We start from the raw sequence: 21,406 nt of genomic DNA, 5'->3' as shown, positions 1-21,406 counted from the left end.
ACTAAAAGCTCTACATCTCAAGGATGATACTTCCACCAGTTGCTAGTAAAAAGGAAAACAGTTGCTTTAGATGATGTTATAAAACATTTTTTGACTAAACTTTTCACGTTTAAAAGAAAAAAAGAGAAAGATTTTGAGACTACTAGTAAAAATTACCATTTGTTTGTTAATCCACTATTGGTATGGAAATGTGCTATAGTAAGTTCCCATAGGTAAAGTTGGTGTGATAAATGCGTGAAGTGGCAGGAATCAGCTAATGCACATGCAGAATGTAAATAGACTTTCAGACAAGGAACGCTGTATTTGAATTGCATTTTTCTTTTACACAGCAACCCTTTTTCTGGCCACTGTGTGAATGAAATAATTATAAATATACGTCTGCTCTTAAGTTGAACATATCAGCCTAGTTAAATGTTGTTTCGACAGCTGTTTCTGGAACCAATACCGTGCTAAGGAATCAAATCCGGTAATTAAGCTGGCTGGCATGGATCGTACAAAAATTTCAAATGAAAAACTTATGCCCTGTTGATTTCTATTGAATTTCAAGTGTACAATCTGGAAAAGTAAAACTTTCAAATATCCAGTTAGAACTTTTGGTAGTTAGGTTACATAAGAGGTACACAAGCCTTCAAAATAGGATAAGGCTGGAAACACATGAATCCGCAATTAAGTTAGTTTGGCTGTTGTAATCAAACATTAACATAGAAGACTGCACCAGTTTTGAGGACGGACTTTCCTTTTTTTTCTTTTGGTTGTGTTCAAAATGTTACACTTTGGTATTCTGCTGTAATGCCAAGTATACCCTTGCTAACAAGATCTATCCCTTTGTCGTGACTATGGGAAGGAGGATGGGTGTGTTTTGTTTAGGGGGAAATCAGAAAAAAGAAGTTGCCAAAGGTCAAATATGCATTTGCTGAACCAGAACCAGGTTTTATTCAGGAATTCGAAAGTTAATAATTATGAATTCACTCTTACTGTATAGCTCATAACAGCTATTCATCAGAATTGAAAACAACCTGATTGTAGAAAGTTGAATTTAAAAGGTGGAGAGTTTAAAGTAGACTGAGGTTCATACATTCAAAACAGGGACAAAGTATTAATGAGAAAACTATGGTTTAGTACACATTACACAAAAGTAATAAGGACTTATGTAGTACGCTGGTGGTACCCACCATGCTATCTATTCTCTTATAATAAACAGGAATATGAAATAAAAGGAACAATACCAAGTACAATGTTGATTTAATTATGCGGAATAGCAGCTCAAAACTTTTTCAGGGTGTCTACAAAAATTACATGAACATTTCAACACGTGTTTTACTCCAGGGTTAAATATGGCATGATTTTTTGCTTTAATTTGTTGAGTAACTTTTCTAAAATCAAAAGACAAGAATGCACAACAAAGGGAAAACAGATCAAAGCCATGTGAATCTCACGTAATTGAATCATTTTCTAATCATAATTGTTAGTATTTAACAAATTCAAAGAGATAATAAATCCTTGCATTGGAGTTTCCTGTGCCTTAGCTAAATATGCATAACTGCAAAAGACAGCGGGAACTGGTAAAAGCTCCAGGAAAGAAAGTGCTTAACAAAGTTACAGTTCTCAAGTGTGTTTGGTGAGAGAGTAAAAGGGCAGATGCATCGATGAGAACCACTACAAGTAAAGTCAATTTGTGTTAAAGTTTTCAAAGATGTCACTGTAAGCAGAAAAAGCAGTAATAACGTCATAACGTCTTCATGAACATATTAGGCATTGTCAGAGTCTATCATTAGTGTTGTAAGTCGTGCTGGACTATTCCACAGGATTACTGCTTATTTCTGTTTCTGTCCTGCATACAAAAAGAAAAACAAATTGTTAGCTAAAAGCAAGGGCAGTAGAAACAAATATATGAAAAAATGCAACAGACTGCACGAGTAAACAGGCAATTACTAAAAGAGCTTTGCGTGCACGGCATCAACTTATATGATGCAGAAGTTATAATTAAGAGAGCTAAATGTACAGATTATTTCCAATCCAAATGGAAGCATGTTCCTACAATCTTAAGTATCAGATTAGTGGTTTACCTGAACTAAAAAGACGACAAATCCTTAATGATGGTTTGGACAGACCTTAGCTACCAGTAGTCACTGTCGTCTAATAGATGGTGTGCTAATCTAAACCCTCAACACCGAGAGTCCATTAGCACAACAAACCTTAACATTTTTTGGTTGATCTAATGAAACTATGGGCACGCTTACCAAAAATTATCCTGGCCAAAAGTCAATTTAGTCTTTTCAAATGACTTGACACCCGGAAGTAAAAAAAAAAAAAATACTCCTCATTCATTACATCTTCATGGAATTTTTCTTTTTTACCTACACATGTGAATATATAGATTTCATCATGGAACATTATCTAACCTGAATGATCACGTCCTCAAACTAAATCAACTCCTAAAACTATGATCCATTTTTACCTTGCTTAAACTTCAAAATTGCAGTATAGCTACTTTTTCTTAAACCACTACATGAAGAAAACCTAGTGCATTCCAAACATCACTGCTTCGCTAACACCAACCTGCATGCTGCTGCCATGCTCATCACAAGTGACAAAGAAAGACCGCATCACTACCTTCCTGTAATGAATGTCACTGGTGTACATATGAAGTGGGGGTGGACCTCGAAAACTGCTGAACCCTTAAAATGATCTACAGTGGGTAACACTGGCATGAAGAAAAAACTAACTTACAGGTTGACAATTTAACAAATGTAATACAACTGAATAATTCTCAAAAGGGCTAACATGGGGGGCATGGTTGTGCTTTCTGACGTGTGAAACACTACTACAAACTCCCACTCTGTATACCAGGCTAAGAAACTGTGTTTCTGACCATATAAGTCAATAGAATCCCAAACTGCTGTGAATGAAGATATGATCCTACTCATATATATGATAATTAGTATGAGATCAAATTAATTCAATGGACAAACTGACAGCAAATAAACATATTACAGCTGCTAAAATATCCACCCCGTATACCTTCCTCACCACGCCGCTCTGCAGCTCTATCACTTCATTTACATATTCTCATTTTTAAATATTCTGTGTCTCCTAGGTACATTCCTTCTAACTTTAATGACATTTCCTACTAATGTATATTACAGTGGAAAATCTACCTTGCTACTGTAAACCCTTTCTATGTGTATGTCATGCCTTTCATATTAATATTATGTTTCTCTGGACACTACTACAAATCCAGTGGTTACCTCCCGTAGGAGGTTTGCATATTTGAAAACAAAACCCTATGATGATGCAATAGCGCAATGTAATAGCGGAGAATCAAGATATACCGCTACTCCATATACATACTTGTATGAGGGTTTTTATGAAGGTCATTGAGTACTAATAAACCCTGGTCACGTAGTTAAAAGTGGTCCATTCTCCCCCTAAATGATTTTGATATAAGCTTGGAAGCTGAATGGACTCCAATTTCTTTCTCCCTCCCCAGTCTTGATTGAAATGGTATAATTTTCTCACCAACCAAGTTTAAAAAGAAGGCACTCTGAAATCTGCAGTTTGTGAACCCTGCCTTAGCCTGCTTTGGGAGTACACCTTTTAAGATACGTTGTCACATTTCATTAATGTCTCAAAATAAGGGAGTGTGATAGAACGCCCTGAAAAAGGGAAAGGGATGGCTTGGGATCCGCATGGCCTTTGTTCACAGCAACAGTTGTGAAGGACAACATTGAAATGTTGGAGTTCTGGGCTTCTACCTGCCATTAGCAGCCCGAAACACTCCGTTGTTTTCAATAGAGCTCCCAAATTTCCAATGTTCTAATTAAAAAGGTGTTTTTTACAAAGTACAATCTGCCCACAGTTCTTCCCAGCTAACCACTTTTGCATCTCACTCAAAATTAGCTAAAATCCACATCATTAGTAAGAAATATCCAATCAAAACCATCAACTTGCTGTAAGAGATTACAGCGCATCAAGGATTCAAACAAACTGAAAAATAAGAGAATGTTGTACAACACAAAAGTGAACAGCACAGGAGAGAACTACATGCTGTAGACTTGAAGGATCAATAATTCTGCAGAATCAAATTCCAAGAGTTCCACCACCTTCCCTATCGCTATATCTGGGTTTCAGTGATTTCCAAAAAGCCTTTGATAGTGTAGTTCCTCCCAAACTTTGGGAAAAGTTAACAAAATGGGGCATCCCACAACCCTTTCTGAAAGCTCTCATAGCCCTATATACCGACACCTGGGTAAAAATAAGTTTCTTCAAGATGGTCAACCACCAATAAAATCCTGACTAAAAAAAGGCCTAAAGCAGGGATGCATATTGGCTCCTTTGCTTTTGAATCTATAACTAGCAGACCTGCCCGAGTGTCTGGCCCTTTCCCGAGCCTTCCACCAGGAAATGATTCTACCAAAATTCAATCAATGCAATATGCAGACGACATGATACTCCTCGATCAAACCAAGGTGGGACTAGGACTTCGATTCTTTAGCCCAGTATTGCAAAACTAACCCTTTGGAGATTATCATTGCCTTACTTTTGGTGATTTTAGTGTCGCTCTCACGAGCCGGAAAGCACTCCTGGTACATCGAAGGGAAGTCAATAGAGATAGTGACCGCATACAAGTATCTGGGAATTTAGATCGATCACAAAGGGAGACCAGTGCAGCATATTACTGCAATGCAGCGAGTGGCCCGCAGCTTGGAGGGGGCTTTTGTAAGAACTAAGAAAGCCCTTAACTCTCCAGACTTTTCACCGCTAATTAGGGTGATAGGCGCCAAATTTCTACCGACAATAGCCTTTGGCGCCATAACCTTCAAAGACCAAATGTTCACCTGGCTTGACAGAGCCCAGTCAGTGTGCTTTAGCAGAGTGTTCCATCTACCCAACTCGACCTCTCATGCCCAAATGCACATGGAGTTCTCTTGGTCATCCCAACACTGGGTAATGAAAGCAAGATTCATTGCCTATTTTTAAAAACCAAAAAGGCCCGTGACCTTACACTCGAGAGCTGCATATGGTCGCTGTTAAACAATCCTAGCACTCCCTGGAACCAATTTTTAACATTCTGCTTGGATGCACTAGAGCATGGGTACTCAAACTTTCTCTCGGGGGCCAAATTTACACTGTGGTTTGTGTCCGAGGGCCGCACCAGTGGGTGCTGGATCAGTGGAGGAGGGGGCGGGGCTAGAGCAACACAAAAAAAAAAACTGACCATGAGGTTGATCACTGGTCCCTGCAGCGGACACCTTCGTCCACCGAGCCACCAGACCCCGCATACACACATCTCTCTCGCTCTCTTTCTGTCTCCCTCCCTCCCTCCCTCACTCTGTCCCCCTCCCTCACTGTCACTCCCTCACTGTCACTCCCTTACCCTCCCTTTCCCTCTCACTCCCTGACTGTCTCTTTCCCTCCCTCACTCCGTCACTCCCTTTCTCTCCCTCCATTTCCTTCTTACTCCTTCACTCGGTCTCCCTTTCCCTCCCTCGCTCGGTCTCCCTTTCCCTCCCTCGCTCGGTCTCCCTTTCCCTTACTCGCTCGGTCTCCCTTTCCCTCACTCGCTCGGTCTCCCTTTCCCTCACTCGCTCGGTCTCCCTTTCCCTCGCTCGGTCTCCCTTTCCCTCCCTCGCTCGGTCTCCCTTTCCCTCGCTCGGTCTCCCTTTCCCTCCCTCGCTCGGTCTCCCTTTCCCTCCCTCACTCGGTCTCCCTTTCCCTCCCTCACTCGGTCTCCCTTTCCCTCCCTCGCTCGGTCTCCCTTTCCCTCCCTCGCTCGGTCTCCCTTTCCCTCCCTCGCTCGGTCTCCCTTTCCCTCCCTCGCTCGCTCGGTCTCCCTTTCCCTCACTCGCTCGGTCTCCCTTTCCCTCGCTCGGTCTCCCTTTCCCTCCCTCGCTCGGTCTCCCTTTCCCTCGCTCGGTCTCCCTTTCCCTCCCTCGCTCGGTCTCCCTTTCCCTCCCTCACTCGGTCTCCCTTTCCCTCCCTCGCTCGGTCTCCCTTTCCCTCCCTCGCTCGGTCTCCCTTTCCCTCCCTCGCTCGGTCTCCCTTTCCCTCCCTCGCTCGGTCTCCCTTTCCCTCCCTCGGTCTCCCTTTCCCTCCCTCGCTCGGTCTCCCTTTCCCTCCCTCGCTCGGTCTCCCTTTCCCTCCCTCGCTCGGTCTACCTTTCCCTCCCTCGCTCGGTCTCCCTTTCCCTCCCTCGCTCGGTCTCCCTTTCCCTCCCTCGCTCGGTCTCCCTTTCCCTCCCTCGGTCTCCCTTTCCCTCGGTCTCCCTTTCCCTCCCTTACTCTGTCACTCCCTTTCCCTGCCTCACTCTCCCTTTCCCTCCCTCATTCCCTCACCCTGTCTCCCTTTCCCTCCCTCATTCCCTCACCCTGTCTCCCTTTCCCTCCCTCATTCCCTCACCCGGTCTCCCTTTCCCTCCCTCACTCCCTCCCTGTCACTCCCTTTCCCTCCCTCCCCCTCCCTTTCCCTTCCTCCCTCCACCTCCTACCCTTTCCCTCTCTCACTCACTCCCTCACCTGGTCTCCTTTTCCCTCCCTCACCCGGTCTCCCTTTCCCTCCCTCACCCGGTCTCCCTTTCCCTCCCTCACCCGGCCTCCCTTTCCCTCCCTCACCCGGCCTCCCTTTCCCTCCCTCACCCGGTCTCCCTTTCCCTCCCTCACCCGGTCTCCCTTTCCCTCCCTCACCCGGTCTCCCTTTCCCTCCCTCACCCGGTCTCCCTTTCCCTCCCTCACCCGGTCTCCCTTTCCCTCCCTCACCCTCCCTTTCCCTCCCTCACCCTCCCTTTCCCTCCCTCACCCTCCCTTTCCCTCCCTCACCCTCCCTTTCCCTTCCTCCCTCCCTCTCTTACTCCTTCACCCGGTCTCCCTTTCCCTTCCCTTTGTCTCCCGTTCTTTCCCTCTCCCTCCGTCATCTCATCCTACCTCTGTGCCAGCCCGGGCTGAGACCGCTTCGGAGCACACACACATAGCTGCACTGAGCGCATTAACAGGTCTTTAAAAGACCATTAGCATGTTAATGGGGCTGTGTTGTTCACCTCTTAGCGCCCCTGCAGCTCCACTCTTAACTACGGCAGGAATCGCCCGGCCGGCCCCCCCAGAGCAGCAGAGTCTCCGAGTCGCGCTGCTGTAACTTAGTTTGCAGACACTCATTAAAAAAAAAAATTAAAACACTGGTTATGATGTGTGCAAGGTCCACGGGCCGCCAGGGAAGGCTTGCCGGGCCACCAGCGGCCCGCACTATGAGAACCCCTACACTAGAGGCTCAAGACATATGGACAAGTTCGCTGCCTATAGGGCCAATCACAAAAATCTTGACCAAACAAGCAAAGATCTTGTCACTCAAACACTATGCCCTAACTGTGAAGAATTTCTCCCATGGCACTTGGGCCTGAAAACGAAATTGCCGGAAAACTCCACCACACTAACTGACGTCATCCATGAAACTATAACTGAAACACCATGTAATGAGATTACGTTTTGGCCAAATCCCGCTGAGGGCGTATAAGTATGGCCGGAGATTCAAGGAAGATGTGTCCACACAGTGCCGTTCTGTAAGAGCAGGGAAGAGAACTTAATCCACGTCCTGTGCATAGGCAGAACCTTACTTCCTTCACGAATTTTGTTGCGTCCAATTTGGCGGACCCTGAACGTCCAGACATGCCAAGAAGCTCTAGAAGACTGTATGAGGGGGGATTCAGCTCAGATGGCCGCCCGCTTTGTAAAGTTCATGACTGAGATTAATTTTCTGTTAACAGAAGCCGATCACTAAGAACTTATTCCCCAATAGCTACGAACCATGTGGCTCTCATTAACACCTTAAAAACAAAACAAAAAATGCATAATATGGACCGAGTTTAACAGTTTTGCATGAATTGCAACGATTTTAATTAATTGTGCAAATAAAATACTTCCTTCCAGCAAACCAATATCAAGGAGTGTAGAGAATGAATATCTGTACAGTATAATAAGTTATCCTGCTTTCTACTTGCTGTAAGATTTGTAAAGCACTCCGATACCCTTCCAGGGTCTAGTTTGCGCTATACAAAACTTTATGAACATATTTAACTTCACCAAGATTAGCAAGTAATTAAAAAGCAAAGGGTATCATTGTGAGATACTCACCTGCAGGGCAAACGTACCGAAGACAGTTGGGCCTCCGCTTTCCGATGATTACAAAGAAACAATCTGCTCTTCTATTCATAAATTAAACCTTGACAGTGCCTATAATGAAGCTGCTGCATGTGTACCAATTGAACATCTCCTTAATACTTCAGTCTCAAGAAATTTCCACACCCAATGCAAAGTCCAGTTTCTGAAGTCTGAAGGAGTAGACATCAAAAAGTTTCAAATGTGTAAGCAATTAGTGACTGCAAGGGTTCAAAGAATTTGTTTCTTCCCCTCAGTTTTTGAAAATTGCACACCAATTTCGGATGATTGAGCAGGCAGGTTTACATTAAAAAAAAAAAAAAATTTAACACTCAGGTAAATTTCTTTTCAAGCTTTTCACATGGTTGCTTTGGAATGAGGGAAGGGCAGGATGTGAATTACTACATTATTTAGGGGCGAAACATCAGTCAGCTTACAAATTTTATTTTTTCATTAAATGAAAGGGGAAATTAAAATTAAATGTAAATATATCAAAACATACATCCACATCTTAGCACAATAGGACTACAGAGTAAAATATATGGCTTCAAATCATAATCACGTAGAATATTGACAAAGCATGACAAGGAGTCCTCGTATAACAAAAAATAACTAGCACATAATCAGGTATGTAATACACGGAGTTACAAGCACCCAACATAAAGGAGCCAAATAGAATAAAGACAGAATGACCCGTAAACAGCTATGTACAATGTTGACAGATTTAAGCTTTACAACATGGTATTAAGAAGCAACACACAAGGCACGAAAAAGTGAAGAAAAGTCCTAAACAATCCAATATTAATCCTGCGCTCATTACCCTTAGGACGTTATAAAAATATGAAAAAGTTTCCAGCACCAACCAAACGATTTAAAAAAAAATGTTTACCCACAAAACTATATCTATTTTAAAGTGGTACCAGCGATTCTAGTGACCATTTTCTTATCAACGGGACTAACGCCGTCTGACTGGCCACTTAATAAACCTTTCTGAAACAGTTACACAAATGCAATGTATTCTTTCTCCTATAATTTATATACATTTACAACTCCAACGAGGTTCATAAGAGTCCTCAAAAGTATATGTACTTCCACAGAAAGGATGCGTTTTCATCAAGGGGTGCAACTATTCGGTAGAGGGAAGGTTGGGGGGGCGGTGTATAGTATAACAAATTCATGCAAACTGTGGCATAGGTCTTACACAGGAATAGCAATTTTTACAAGAGATTTGTGCAGACCAACGGTAGTGCAAGATGAACAAATCATTAACAAAAGATTCTCCTAAAGAAAATGTTGGGCAGGCGTGAGGAGATAATTTAAAAAATACATGTTTCAACAAGCATCGACAATGCCAATCTATCACGCTTGTGTGCTTACATACAAGTGTGACAGTCATTGACAAAGCTTGTTTGGATCTATGCCATGCCCACTGTACTCCACGGTCTCTGCAAAGACCAGCATAAGGTGCATCCGATGAACAATGGAGCAGACCGAGGGGACAACTGGCAGGGATAGAGAAAGGGGACACGGCGTGCAGGTTTAAAGTAACGATACTACTTTTCAGAGCACAATGAATCACAAATCGATATATGGTAAAAATAAAAAAAAATCCTGTGTGGGAGTCAAACACAGAATAGGGATGAAAGCTACCAATAAGAGCCAGGCAACTGAAACTGACAGAAGTCAGCCGAATCTTGAGCAAGAATTGGCTTTGAGTATTGCATACAATGCGGTTTGGGACACATCTGGAGACGGCAAAAAGCACCAACCGATCAAGGAATTTGAACTCCAATGGCTTCCAAAATGGGTGTGAAGTACCAAGGAGGGCATGGTGAGGAGCAGGCACAGCAAGCCGCTCACAATGGTGGACAGCTTGTGGAGATTGCACTAGTATGCAACGTACAAACATTCCACAGGTCAGCAGGAGCAACTGTCATTTAAAGGATGTGTGAGCAGCTGGTGAAGTGTGAGGGGATAGTAGCGCACAGTGCTAGGAGATGGCATTGGAGAAACAATAAGTAGATACCGGTGAGTAGGTGTACACTTGTAAGCAGAGTGGTGAGCGGATACTGGTTAGCAGAGTGCAAGAATGTTGCACTGATGTACGGCATGGAGATATAATTGATGGACACAGTAGAGCTGGCACTAGAGAGCAGTGTAAGGAGTTGGCACTGGTGGAACTGACAAAGTCCCCAAAGGGCACATACACAGTCCCTACAAATGCATTCCTATCTTCATGGCCACACGCAAACATGCTTTTTAAAAGATGCAAACGCAACTAGTCATCAGCATCATTTTGGGGGGAGACTACTGTTTTATAGCATTTGACTTTCACATTTCGCCAGTCACAAATTTATTTTCCCGCCACTATTTATCACTTGTTAGTTTCAGTGACTGAAGAGGTATCCTAGGACTGCCGTCTCTTAGAATTTGTTATACGCAAAAAAATAAGTCCGCAACTCTTTTTTAGGTCTCGCTGAGCCATTCCGTTAGCAATGCTTGCGAGATATAACGTAAGGGCTTTGAAAAGTGCTCCTAAAATGCGTATTGGGTACAGTGCATGTGAGCACAACCACGCGCATTGTGCACAGCTTCCATTTGCCACCAGATACTTTGTGCAAGAGCACCGCCTCTGCGGCCACACATTCAGCTCACCAGGCTGCACACCCCCTCACCCCCCCATATGCTCGCTCACCAATTTACCTCCCACCCTTCCTTTAATCTCCGCTTTTCTTTGAACTTTCAGCACAAGTTATCACATGCTCCTCTCTACCCCCTTGCTTTAATGGCCCTCCCCGCCACCAGTACAGAGCGCGCATCGCTTGTTGTTTGTGTCACCAGCATCTTTTACCCGTTCTTGTGGACTGCACTCATTTTGGGTGACGTGTACCTCTTTACTGAAGAATGCATCTTGTTCCTCCGCCTGAAGCATGTTGTTTGCACCTCCCTATCCTGTAGGTAATTTCCCACTTCTCTTACATGTGTCCTAGCCCACTCGCCATACTATAAAACAAGCCATTGTTGCTGCTTATTTATCTTATGCAACTAACAACCATTGACACAGTCAATAGAGCCGACTTATTGTAAGTATGCTGCTACTCGTATCATATCTGGATGCAATAACTGAAACAGCCAAAATACAAGTAGGGCAGCACACTAAGCCAAGCAAGATTTATTTATTTTTTGCACGTTAAGCCACCAAGCCCAGTTACGAATCAGAAGACAGCATTTAAGAAGGACAATGACACAAAGCCAATGACAAATATGGGCGGATTGCAAAAGCATACCCTAATACAGCATGCCTCACAGAGCGAGCAGCGTATGTGTGCTGCTGCTAGGCTAGACCTCAATAGTAACATTACATCTACAACAAGCCAATACAATTGGCTTTACCAGTGCTTATTTGCTGCATACGATACATAAGCAGCAATTTTGGCTCCATTGTTTAGCATATTGAAATGCTTCAGTTTTGAAATGATGAGACTGAAAGAACTAGAACGGTCTCTTTGAAGTTACATCAAAGGCAGTGAAGAGTGATACTGCTGCAGGTAAGATACATCTTTTTTTTCATCTTGAGAGTCAGGGAAAAAAGGGTTAGCCCGATAGGGGCGCCATCTCAGCATCTGACTTTTAAAACTGAGCACCGGCAAGCCCTGGCCCACTTAAATCCCTGCACCATAAGCAGAAATTGTACCCCAGAAAGTGGTAGCTCACATGTAGGGGGCAGGACGGGCAGAGCACATCAGCTATCAATGGGTATGTATATACATGTTCTCTGTATATTGCAAACAAAGGAGAAAGGTGATGGGCGTGTTTTCACACCTGTGGCCCAGTGACCCCATGTCGCATTGTCAACAAATGCAACCGTGTTTAACGTACTAGGATTTGTGAGGACTACAGTGCTTCGAGAAGAGCAGACTATATTTAGATGCCCGGAGTTGCAGACTGTGCACAGCCCCAGCCCAGCCTGCATGTGCAGAAGGAGCCAGCTTTGGTGTCTTCGGCGGAGCCACTGCAGGTACGTTATGCATAGAAGATAAACAAGCATTTGCAATGCAATAGGTCTCGCATTTTTGAAACTTTGACCTATTGGTATTGTTAATGACAATGCTTTTTATTATTGCAAGTTTATTTAAACACATACATAAAAGGCATTGCCAATAGCTCAAAATCACCCAAATGCAAAACCTATTGCATTGCAAATGCTTGTATTTTATTGAAGTCACATAATGTTTAGGTCTCAGCTCTACGTGGCACATATGTGCGGTCTCGAACCGAGACATCTGCTTTGTGGACTTAGACAGTCCATTGGCTTCCGATTTGCTGGCACCATCGTCATTCCATTTTGCGTTCTTTCTATTTGTCAAGGGCATGCATACGTCACGCCTTTTCCAGTGTTTAGCCCTTCGAGAGTGCACCAGCCAACTACTGCTAAACATGCACATTTAACAGCGTGGTTCAGCCGGGAGCAAACCATCCCTGTTGACCGTGAAAATGCCAAGGGTCAATTATATAGTGCAACTGGTAGACCGATGCTCATTAAACAAATGAAGGAGTATTAACAGGTGTTCAAAAGTCAATGAACTAGCACTTGCATTTTATGGAAGGAGTTTGTACAGAGAAAGTATTGGAGGGGCACAAAAGGATACTATGGATAAGGATAAAAGGAAGCTGAATACAGCAATGAGAGTTTTCTGCCCTTTTATGGGAACTGAAGTGTTGTCTCATAAGCACAATCAAGAAGAGGCTATTTATTTTATGTGGACAGGGGGCTTTTGTCTAAATTCGGTCAGGCCTATTAAATATTAGAGTTGAGGGAGGTTTTAGCAAAACTATGGAATTAAAAGTGGTGGTGTGCAGGGGAGTATCAATTATTTGACTTAAGTGTGGAGGGGTACGTGGGGAAGGAACACAACACAGGGTTTTCCCAGGTGGAGGCAGGTTGACAGGGGGGCATAGAGAGTCTGGTGCAAGCTTATGTGCCACTGAGGGGGGGGGGGGGGGAGAACAAAGGAGGGTAAGAGGAAGTTTGGGGCTTTGGATCAACACTAGGGTAGATGGCTTGGGGGTAGATGGCTTGGGGATGGTTGCTGGGTCTTGAGAGATATTGGGGAATGCAAGCAAAAGGCAGAATGGAAAGGAAAGAGGTTTACTGTGGTGTTATGAAGTCAGGTAGGCATAGGCTCCAATAACCAAGTAGGCAGGCTGTTTCAGTATCTAGCAGAAGGATCTTTCCAGTTAAGAGAATCGAAACTTGTTGCCACGATAAAACCGGTAGACACGTTGAAGCCCTAAAGTGACAGTAGATTGGGGGAGGGGTGTCCGGTACAGGTATATTCACTTGGGGAGGGAAGGCTCCAGGAATGGAAAGAGTAAGTTTAGGACTTTGCAGCAAAATGGAGGAGTTCGCATGGGGGGATTGCAGGAGTGTGAGGGAGTCTGGGGAATGAAAGGAAAAAGGCTGGAATGGAAGATAAAAAGAAAGGAGGTAGTAGCATTTAGCGGGGTTTTGCAACTGAAATGTTCACATATTGGAATTAAGGAAGCGGGGAATTACAGGAATTTAATGTATAAGTGAGATTTTGTTGATAAGGTTTGCTGTAATGTTATGAAGTCATACTACAAACAGATCATAATCAGGTGCCTTCTGCTAACAAAGGTTTGTGACATATTGGGTATGGCACGTTGTATAACCACGTCACCGGTTCTTGTCAGCACGTCCAGTAATATCTGATAAACCTTCTGTAACATAAGTGACGTCCACATTCCATTACCAACGGGCAGACTTTTGATGATGCAAACGTCTGCCAATGACTTTGTAACTTGACCAGACTACGTCGATGCAATACAAAACTGCACCCAGACCACATCCAGCATACACAGTACGTACGGTTTCAAGGCAACATCATCGGCGCATTCAGACAGTAAACATGCTCTTTTTTAGCCAGTGTTGTATCACGATAACATGAATACGCTTTGTGTCTTACATTAACACGTGCATGTGGAGCACCTATAAGTTATCCCCATCTAACCATTCGAATGAATCAAACTTGATGCTGATTGTCAAAAACATAAAATAGGATCTTACAAAAACACAGTAGTCTTAGCTAACAATGTGATGCAATTATGTTTTGGAGCGTACGCATCAATCATGCAGGCAACAGTGGGATGGGGAAATAGTAAACACAAAAGGGAAGTCCTGCACAGAGACTGCTCAAAAGCAAACAGCACCTATAGAACCTACGCAATGCTTAAATAAACAGACGTGGCTTTGTCGTGTTGAGCGCCACTAGAGGAGGCTTCCGTTTGATCACCTCAGCCGAACCCCCTTTAAGAAAGTGTAGCGGAAAGGCAACAAACGGAAAGTGACCCTAGAAAATCGTCTCACAACCCCTTCCACACCTTGTCGAGCCACCTATACAACTTGCACAGCAACGGATCCCCTTTTGTCGCGAGCAGCAATGACGAAAACTCAAGACAGCGGAAGGAAAGACTAATATGCAGTGTGCTTGAATTTTCTCGCGCCCGCTTGTCATTGGCAACTGGCATTCACTGGACCCTGCCTCCAAAACTACCGTAAATGCAACTGGTAGAAATGACTCCTTCAACGTGCCCAGGCCTAGTCTCCTCCTCAGATTGGATGGCTTGGATTTCAGAAACTAGTAGGATAAAGTGTACGGCCCAATGGGTTGGAAAGAGCAACCCTCTTTAAATGGTGGAGAATTTGCCAGGCAGATCTGAGGAGTAACTGAACACAATTCATAAAAAACAAGCATTGGCGCGCGGGTGTGAAAGTAAAGCAGCGCTGCTGTGAAAAAAAATTAAACACAAGTGGCGCGCACGCCCGCCTGTGTGGACACAATCATAGCTCCTCCCACGGCCTATTGGTGTCGATTACCCGCTTGGTGCGCATAATAGACACCAATAGGCCATGGGAGGAGCTATACGCGTGCCTTGCGCCAATTGCGTGCAGTCTTTTACAATAAGACGCACACAAACGCCATATACAAAAAAGCACACGCACAAGCGTTTTACAGTCCAAAATGACTGCTGAAACCTCGTTTTTCGTTTACAAAATGCCTCGCGCTGCGCGAAACTCTGCTACGCAGTGCAACACTAGGCGCGAGACTTATAAACATATGACTGGTGTCACCAATGATTGTGGTTTCCATTTCACTCCAAGAGCAGACCCCACACTTTGGCACTACTGTGTTCCAAAAGCAAAAACTCCCAGTGCTGGCGGGTCAAACGGCTTAACCAATAGTCATAGTACTTGTAAAAGGCACTAGTGTATGAAGACTACATTGGAAGCTATATAAAAACAAGCACTGGCAAAGCCTATGAGCGAGCTACTGGCTTTGCCAATCGGTGGGGGTGGAGAAATGGAGGGCATGTGAAGAACTTGCACCTCCTATAGCACATACAAGCCAAAACAGGTAATTATTCCACCTACTTCCAAACCGTCTCACAAAAGAAAATGGTACATATTAATAAAATCTCAGACCAATTTCACAGGCTAGAAAAACTAGAAACAAGACTTGAGACAAATAGGAGTTGAATAATTGCTAAACAGACAATTTCCATAAAGAATAAAATCGGTGGCAATGGAAGGGTGATGAAGTGGTCCACAAGCTAAAAAAGCTGAACATGAATTGGACTTAACTGTAATTAAACTATACATCTACGGTTTCAGCCTCAGCGTGACCCTACTTGGAGTACAAACTATACAGTACTCGAGACAACTGAACACTCAATTTTGAGGGAAGAATGCCCTATTGGTCTAAACAACCAAATAGTGTAAACGTTTGTTACAATATGGATAGTCTAGCGATGAGCAATCAACTGCTTGAGGAGGGTACCTAAATTCTAGTACCAACATGAACTGAGACCAGGCAGATGGGGCGCACTATACCCGAGCTCCAGTGAGTAGTTTACCCATTTTACTTCTCTTAACTGACAATCTGATAAATAGAGCTGCACATTAATTAAAAATTGTCTAAAACTAAACAGAAAAGGAAAAACTAGCCCTACTCCTATAGGTCAAAAAAACTAAAGATGCACTACAGTTCACACATTGGGATCCTGTGAAAAATCAAAAAGCGTTTGGTAGGCGCTCATAAAGTTCTCACAAACTAAATTTAACTCATCTGAGCACTTCATTTTATGGAAAATAGTAATAAATATGCTAGAAACTATGCCTCCTGCTCCTATTTTTATGTAGATGGGCACAACTTATCACCATTATATAAGACAGAGGAAAATAACTCACAAGAACAGTGGTAACATGCTTACCCTGCGCATGGCTTCCTCCTCTTCTTGACGCTTTTCATAATGTGCAAAGTCATCAAAAATTGAGGTGGTATGCTTGAAAGTAGCAATTATTTTGAGCACTTGCTTGGCTTTCTCTAGTGGTACCTCTTGGGTGTCCCTTGAATTGGTAACTGGTTTGTTGTCATTGTTCTCCAAGCGAATGTGCCTTAGTTGGTTATTGGGAACATCCTTAACAAAGACCCACTTAATCTCAAACTTGCCCTTCCACTTATCCTGAGACCAGACCCCTGCATATGCATTGTAGTCCACGACAGACTTCATCTCTGCCACACCACAAAAATGTCCACTGCCATTTACACTGAAAAGTAAATAGAGTGGGCCTTTTGCATTCAGGGAGCGGAAGGCAGCATCCAAACGCTTATTTCCATGCTCAGTACTACACCAGATGGAGTATTTGATAGACCGGTGAATATCATCCTCAGAGTAGCTTTTAATTATAAAGACACGTCCATTTTTCAAATTCCAATCAAAGTCTTTTGGGTTATAGTTGTTTATTGCCCTTAATTTCTCCAATACTGGATGCACTTCAAGATTCGATGAGGACCCAACGGGGACAACACCCAAACCGAAGTTCTCGTTTCCATTGTTCTGGTTGAAGCCCATTCCTCTGTTCCGAGGAGCCACCCAACGACTTTGAAGTGGCTGAACCTGATGAGCAGGTGGAGCCTGCTGCAAAGAGACTGGATGCTGCTGTGACTGTGGTGTCTGAGACTGGTGTTGAGAGAGCGGACCTTGCATTATTGTTGGGGACTGAATTAATGGCTGAGGTTGCTGGATTAGTGCCTGAGGCAGCAGAACCGTCTGGGAAGAAGAGGGTTTTGCCACCGACCCTTTATCGTCCCAAGTTCCAATATTCATGTTATGTTTTATTGGAGGCGGGGGTACTGCAGAGCCACCAATGCCCACATTGCTCTTCAGTTTCAGCTTTGGCTGAGGTTTAGCAGGTTTTCTAGCAATAGCAGCCCAAGAAGTTGGTTTAGGTGCGGAACTGCTAACGGGGGGTCCATTGTTTGCTGTAATACTGGTCATTCCAGAACTGTTCAACGAGGACCCTACAGTTTTTGTCACAGCAGCGGTCATATCTCCTCCAATTTTCAGTCCAGTCATGCCTTGTTCAATACTGTTAATACCAGGCACCTTGCTTAATGCATCACTGCCAAACCCAGCCTGTCCATCAGCTATGGCACGACCAAGAGAACTTGGTGGGTAGCCGTAGCTGCTGCTGTAAGCTGAGCTTGGTGTGGATTGTCCCTGAGATCCACTTGTTCCCCATGTAGAGAAATCTGCATTGCCAGTAAAAAAATTAAATCCATGTTGGCTGAGGAATGGAGGGGTATTTCCCAAAGCACCTGGCTGACTAAACACACTCTCTGGTATATAGTGGTGTTCACCATTACTCATCTGTCCATAGGCTGTTAAATATGGCATAGGTGGGTCCCCTGCAGTTGACCAGGCTGCATTTTCAAGAGAATATGGAAATCCAATAGATGGAGCATAGTAACTAGGCATGTATGGGTCCGACATTGGTGGATAGCTGTTACTCTGGAAATAAAACACAATCAGCCAATTAAAACTTGATCTCAGTAATTAACATATTTGGATCTGCAAGAACTACTAGACAACACGAGAAATGGGTACAACAGTGCTGCTTGATAACCTATAAAGTTGGCAAAGTATTTTCTTCAACTGTATATACTGTACATCAAACGTCCACTTAACTAAGCTCATGGCAGTTAAACATTTCATGTTAAACAATAAAGCACAAATATGATGAACAATTAAAACACTTAGACTAATATTTAACATAAACCAAACTCCCTCAAAGGACATTTTCCTAATGAAAGTTACATTGGAGCTCAAATTTAAGAGACACTGGCAGACTAAATGTCTATGGTATAGGAGTTTTAGTATTTCATGTGTCTGTGCAGTTGGTAAGGCATGTAAAGAAATTAAGCAGATTTACAGGGAAAGCCTTTTGCTACAGGTGGTAAAAACAGATTCCATTTGAGCAGCAGTGCTGTGTTGGGGCTTGGCAGAGAAATAATCAAAACATGTATCCAATATTCACATTTTAGTTTTGAAGTACTGTTTTGACAACTAGGGATTAAATGCAGCAGCCACTTGTTTGCTCATCTTGAATCCTTTATGCATTCAGGTAGCTTGTCACAGTTTAAACAAGCAGATTAAAACCTGGGGGTTCACTGACTCCAGGGGATCTTTGACACATACTCAAGCGGTCCTCCCGACATTTTAAAAAAATGCAAAATTATATATTTGCTAAAGTATGAAAAAAAAAAACATTTTAAATCCAACATTTTGAACGGGAATAATTTTGAAATTGGAGCCTAAACATTAAGTTGATATTCTTAGTTTGAATTGTGAGCAGCACGAGTATTGAAAACAGTTTATAGTATGGACGATTGTTGTCCTCAATTGAAACTGAATCACCGGTATATGCACTCGGGACCAAAGACGACACACTTTAGCTAATGTCTAGTAGATCACTTGGAACTTTTAAGTAAGATAGTTTTATTTCTAAAAGTTGAACATTTCCGTAAAAATGTCTGATTATTTTTGTTTGGAAATTAGAGACATTTTAGAATGCGTGTATATTTGATGTACATTTTTTCCTGAAACAGTTTATTAGTTTTGGTATACACATGGCAACATTCAGCACAGCTGTGTTTGCTTATTTGATGAACACTTGTCCTTGTATGTGTGTGTATTATGTTACTGTTCAAATCGTAGAAATTACTTTGGTCCCCATTTTTAATTAGAGATTCAGTGGGGGAAAAGACGTCCCCAGAAGTAGAAAGGTTACGAACCACTGGTTTATGGGAATTCTCTTTTTGACCAGAATTGAAATTCATAAATAGTGTTCATTTAATTATTGTCCAATCAGTGCTTTCCCTTTTAAAAAGGATAAGTCCTTGTATCATCTTTACAAACACACACACACAAAACTAAGCATTGTTACGCTATGTGAATTTGTAGGGCGCAGCTAATCTGCATTAATTTACTAATACATACATCTGGTAGATGGAAATACATTTGGTGACGACCACAAGTCATATTTCGCCCCTTGTAGGTGCTGAAACCCCTGACACGATATGTAAGGAGGCATTATGATTTACAGGACATGGTCACTGGCTTGGTCATGGAGTTCACCACATCATGATGTATATAAATAAAATAAAGCAAAGAAAGGGGGGAGAAAACTGAAGCCTATAATGTTACCTTCTACAATAGTACCAATAACCACAGCAGGGAAATCCATGAGAGACCAAACACCTTTGCTCAAGTGGATGCAACCTCGAGGGGCTATAAAGAATACAATTTTGTGTTCTCCAGGAACTACTCCCACAGAAGGGGGCATTTTAAAAAATCTGCAAAATTCTCCGGCAAAAAATGGGGCTTTGACACATCAAGACTTAAATCTAGAGCCATTGGAGGTAATTTCAAAGGCAACCCCTGATGATATTATACCATCTACTGGTCATACTCAATCCAATTCAAAGGACAAATCACCGGGTAGTACTGCTCTTGGTGGCGAGGCCCTTCCTTTGCAATTTGCAACATCCCCTTACTCTCCCAATGCATCTTCTGATACTTCCTTCATGGATTTAATTTTAAAAACCTTAATGATACATCGTCAAGAGACTCAACAGCATTTTCTTCAATTAAGGGAAGATAATAGTAAGATGCAACATAGCTTGCAGGAAGTTACTAATAAACTGAACGGGGTAACGAAAGATCGATGGATTACAACAGAGGGTTGTCGGAGTGGAGGAAACCCTAGCTGCTACTACTACGGCCCAAACAGGTCAACACAATGAAGCAATTGGGTCCCTACAGAATAAAGTGGATGAATTGGAAAACAGGCAGAGGCGACAGAATCTGAGACTTTTTGGAATACCTGAGGGATCAGAGGGCTCAGATGCCAGGGCCTATTTGGTCAAACTATTTGAAAGGGCATTTCCTGACCTGTCCGACTGGGATTGGGACTCCCAATTGCAGCGGGTACACAGATTACCTATAACTTTAAGAAACAAGGAAAGCAAATATCCACGTCCAATTATGATCTACTTCGGCAACTATCTGCTAAGACAAGCAGTCTCAATTAAAGCTAGACCTAATACTCCTGTGACACTGGACAATATAACTTTTTTCGTTAAATCTGACCTTAGTAAGACTATGGATAAAAAGGTGGGTGCTGCGTAAATTGATCGATCCTTTCAAATCTAAGGGTGCCACAGTTTTCCTTCAAGAACCTGCTCGTCTCAAAGTTATGAAATCAGGTCATACTTACTTTTTCAATGATGTAAAGGAGGCTGAGCAATTACTTTTAAAAATGAATTCAAATGCTTAAAAATAGATCAATGAAGAAAAGAAGAAAACAAAGAGGGGGAGAGACGAGAAATAGCTATAAAATGGAAGGGAAAAAAATTTAAGATCGCAATGCTTTCTGTAAATTCACTTGAGCACTCTTTGTTTGCGATTCTTGATTTTTTATGTATGAGGTTAATACGGAGAGATGCGGTTCTCGGGGAGACCTCTCCGACTGGCTGCCCTTTGAGCGGCAGCAGAAGATTGGGGTAAGCTTCCGGGGAGATACGGGGAGATGGGTGCTTTAAGGGTTGGGGGTCACGGTTAAGGGGTGACAGCGGGGAAGGGAAAGGACAACGGAAAAGGACAAGACAAGTTTAAGGGTGATTGACTTTGAATCTTATAGACTAATAATGAGCTTGAATTTAAGGAAGGGTGCAGTTTGCTTTGATTTTGCAATTAGTCAGTATGTTGCATTTTAGATGCTTAGCCTGGAACGTTTCCGGCTTGAATAATAAAAACAAAAGAAATCTGGTATATGAAGAATTGAAAATATATGATCCACATATGGATTTGTTAATGGAAACGCATATTTGCTTTAAAGA

At 42.9% G+C, this 21,406-nt stretch overlaps 1 protein-coding gene across 4 annotated transcripts in view; it reads right to left on the bottom strand.

The window, feature by feature from the left end:
* Positions 1–905: 905 nt before the first annotated feature.
* YTHDF3 (YTH N6-methyladenosine RNA binding protein F3) overlaps positions 906–21,406 on the bottom strand; it is a 35,577-nt gene continuing 15,076 nt past the window's right edge. For all 4 annotated transcript variants that reach the window (XM_086965801.1, XM_086965804.1, XM_086965802.1 and 1 more), the window contains 2 exons: positions 16,437–18,017; positions 906–1,831 (listed from right to left, as the gene is read on the bottom strand). In XM_086965801.1, the coding sequence (XP_086821927.1) occupies positions 1,808–1,831; positions 16,437–18,017 (1,605 nt within the window). In that variant the 3' untranslated portion in view covers positions 906–1,807. The remainder of the gene's footprint in view (positions 1,832–16,436; positions 18,018–21,406) is intronic.

The sequence above is a fragment of the Lissotriton vulgaris genome, chromosome 4_1 (genome assembly GCF_964263255.1).
Source record: "Lissotriton vulgaris chromosome 4_1, aLisVul1.2, whole genome shotgun sequence".
Lineage (NCBI taxonomy): Eukaryota > Metazoa > Chordata > Amphibia > Caudata > Salamandridae > Lissotriton > Lissotriton vulgaris.
This window is presented reverse-complemented; position numbering and strand designations above follow the sequence as displayed.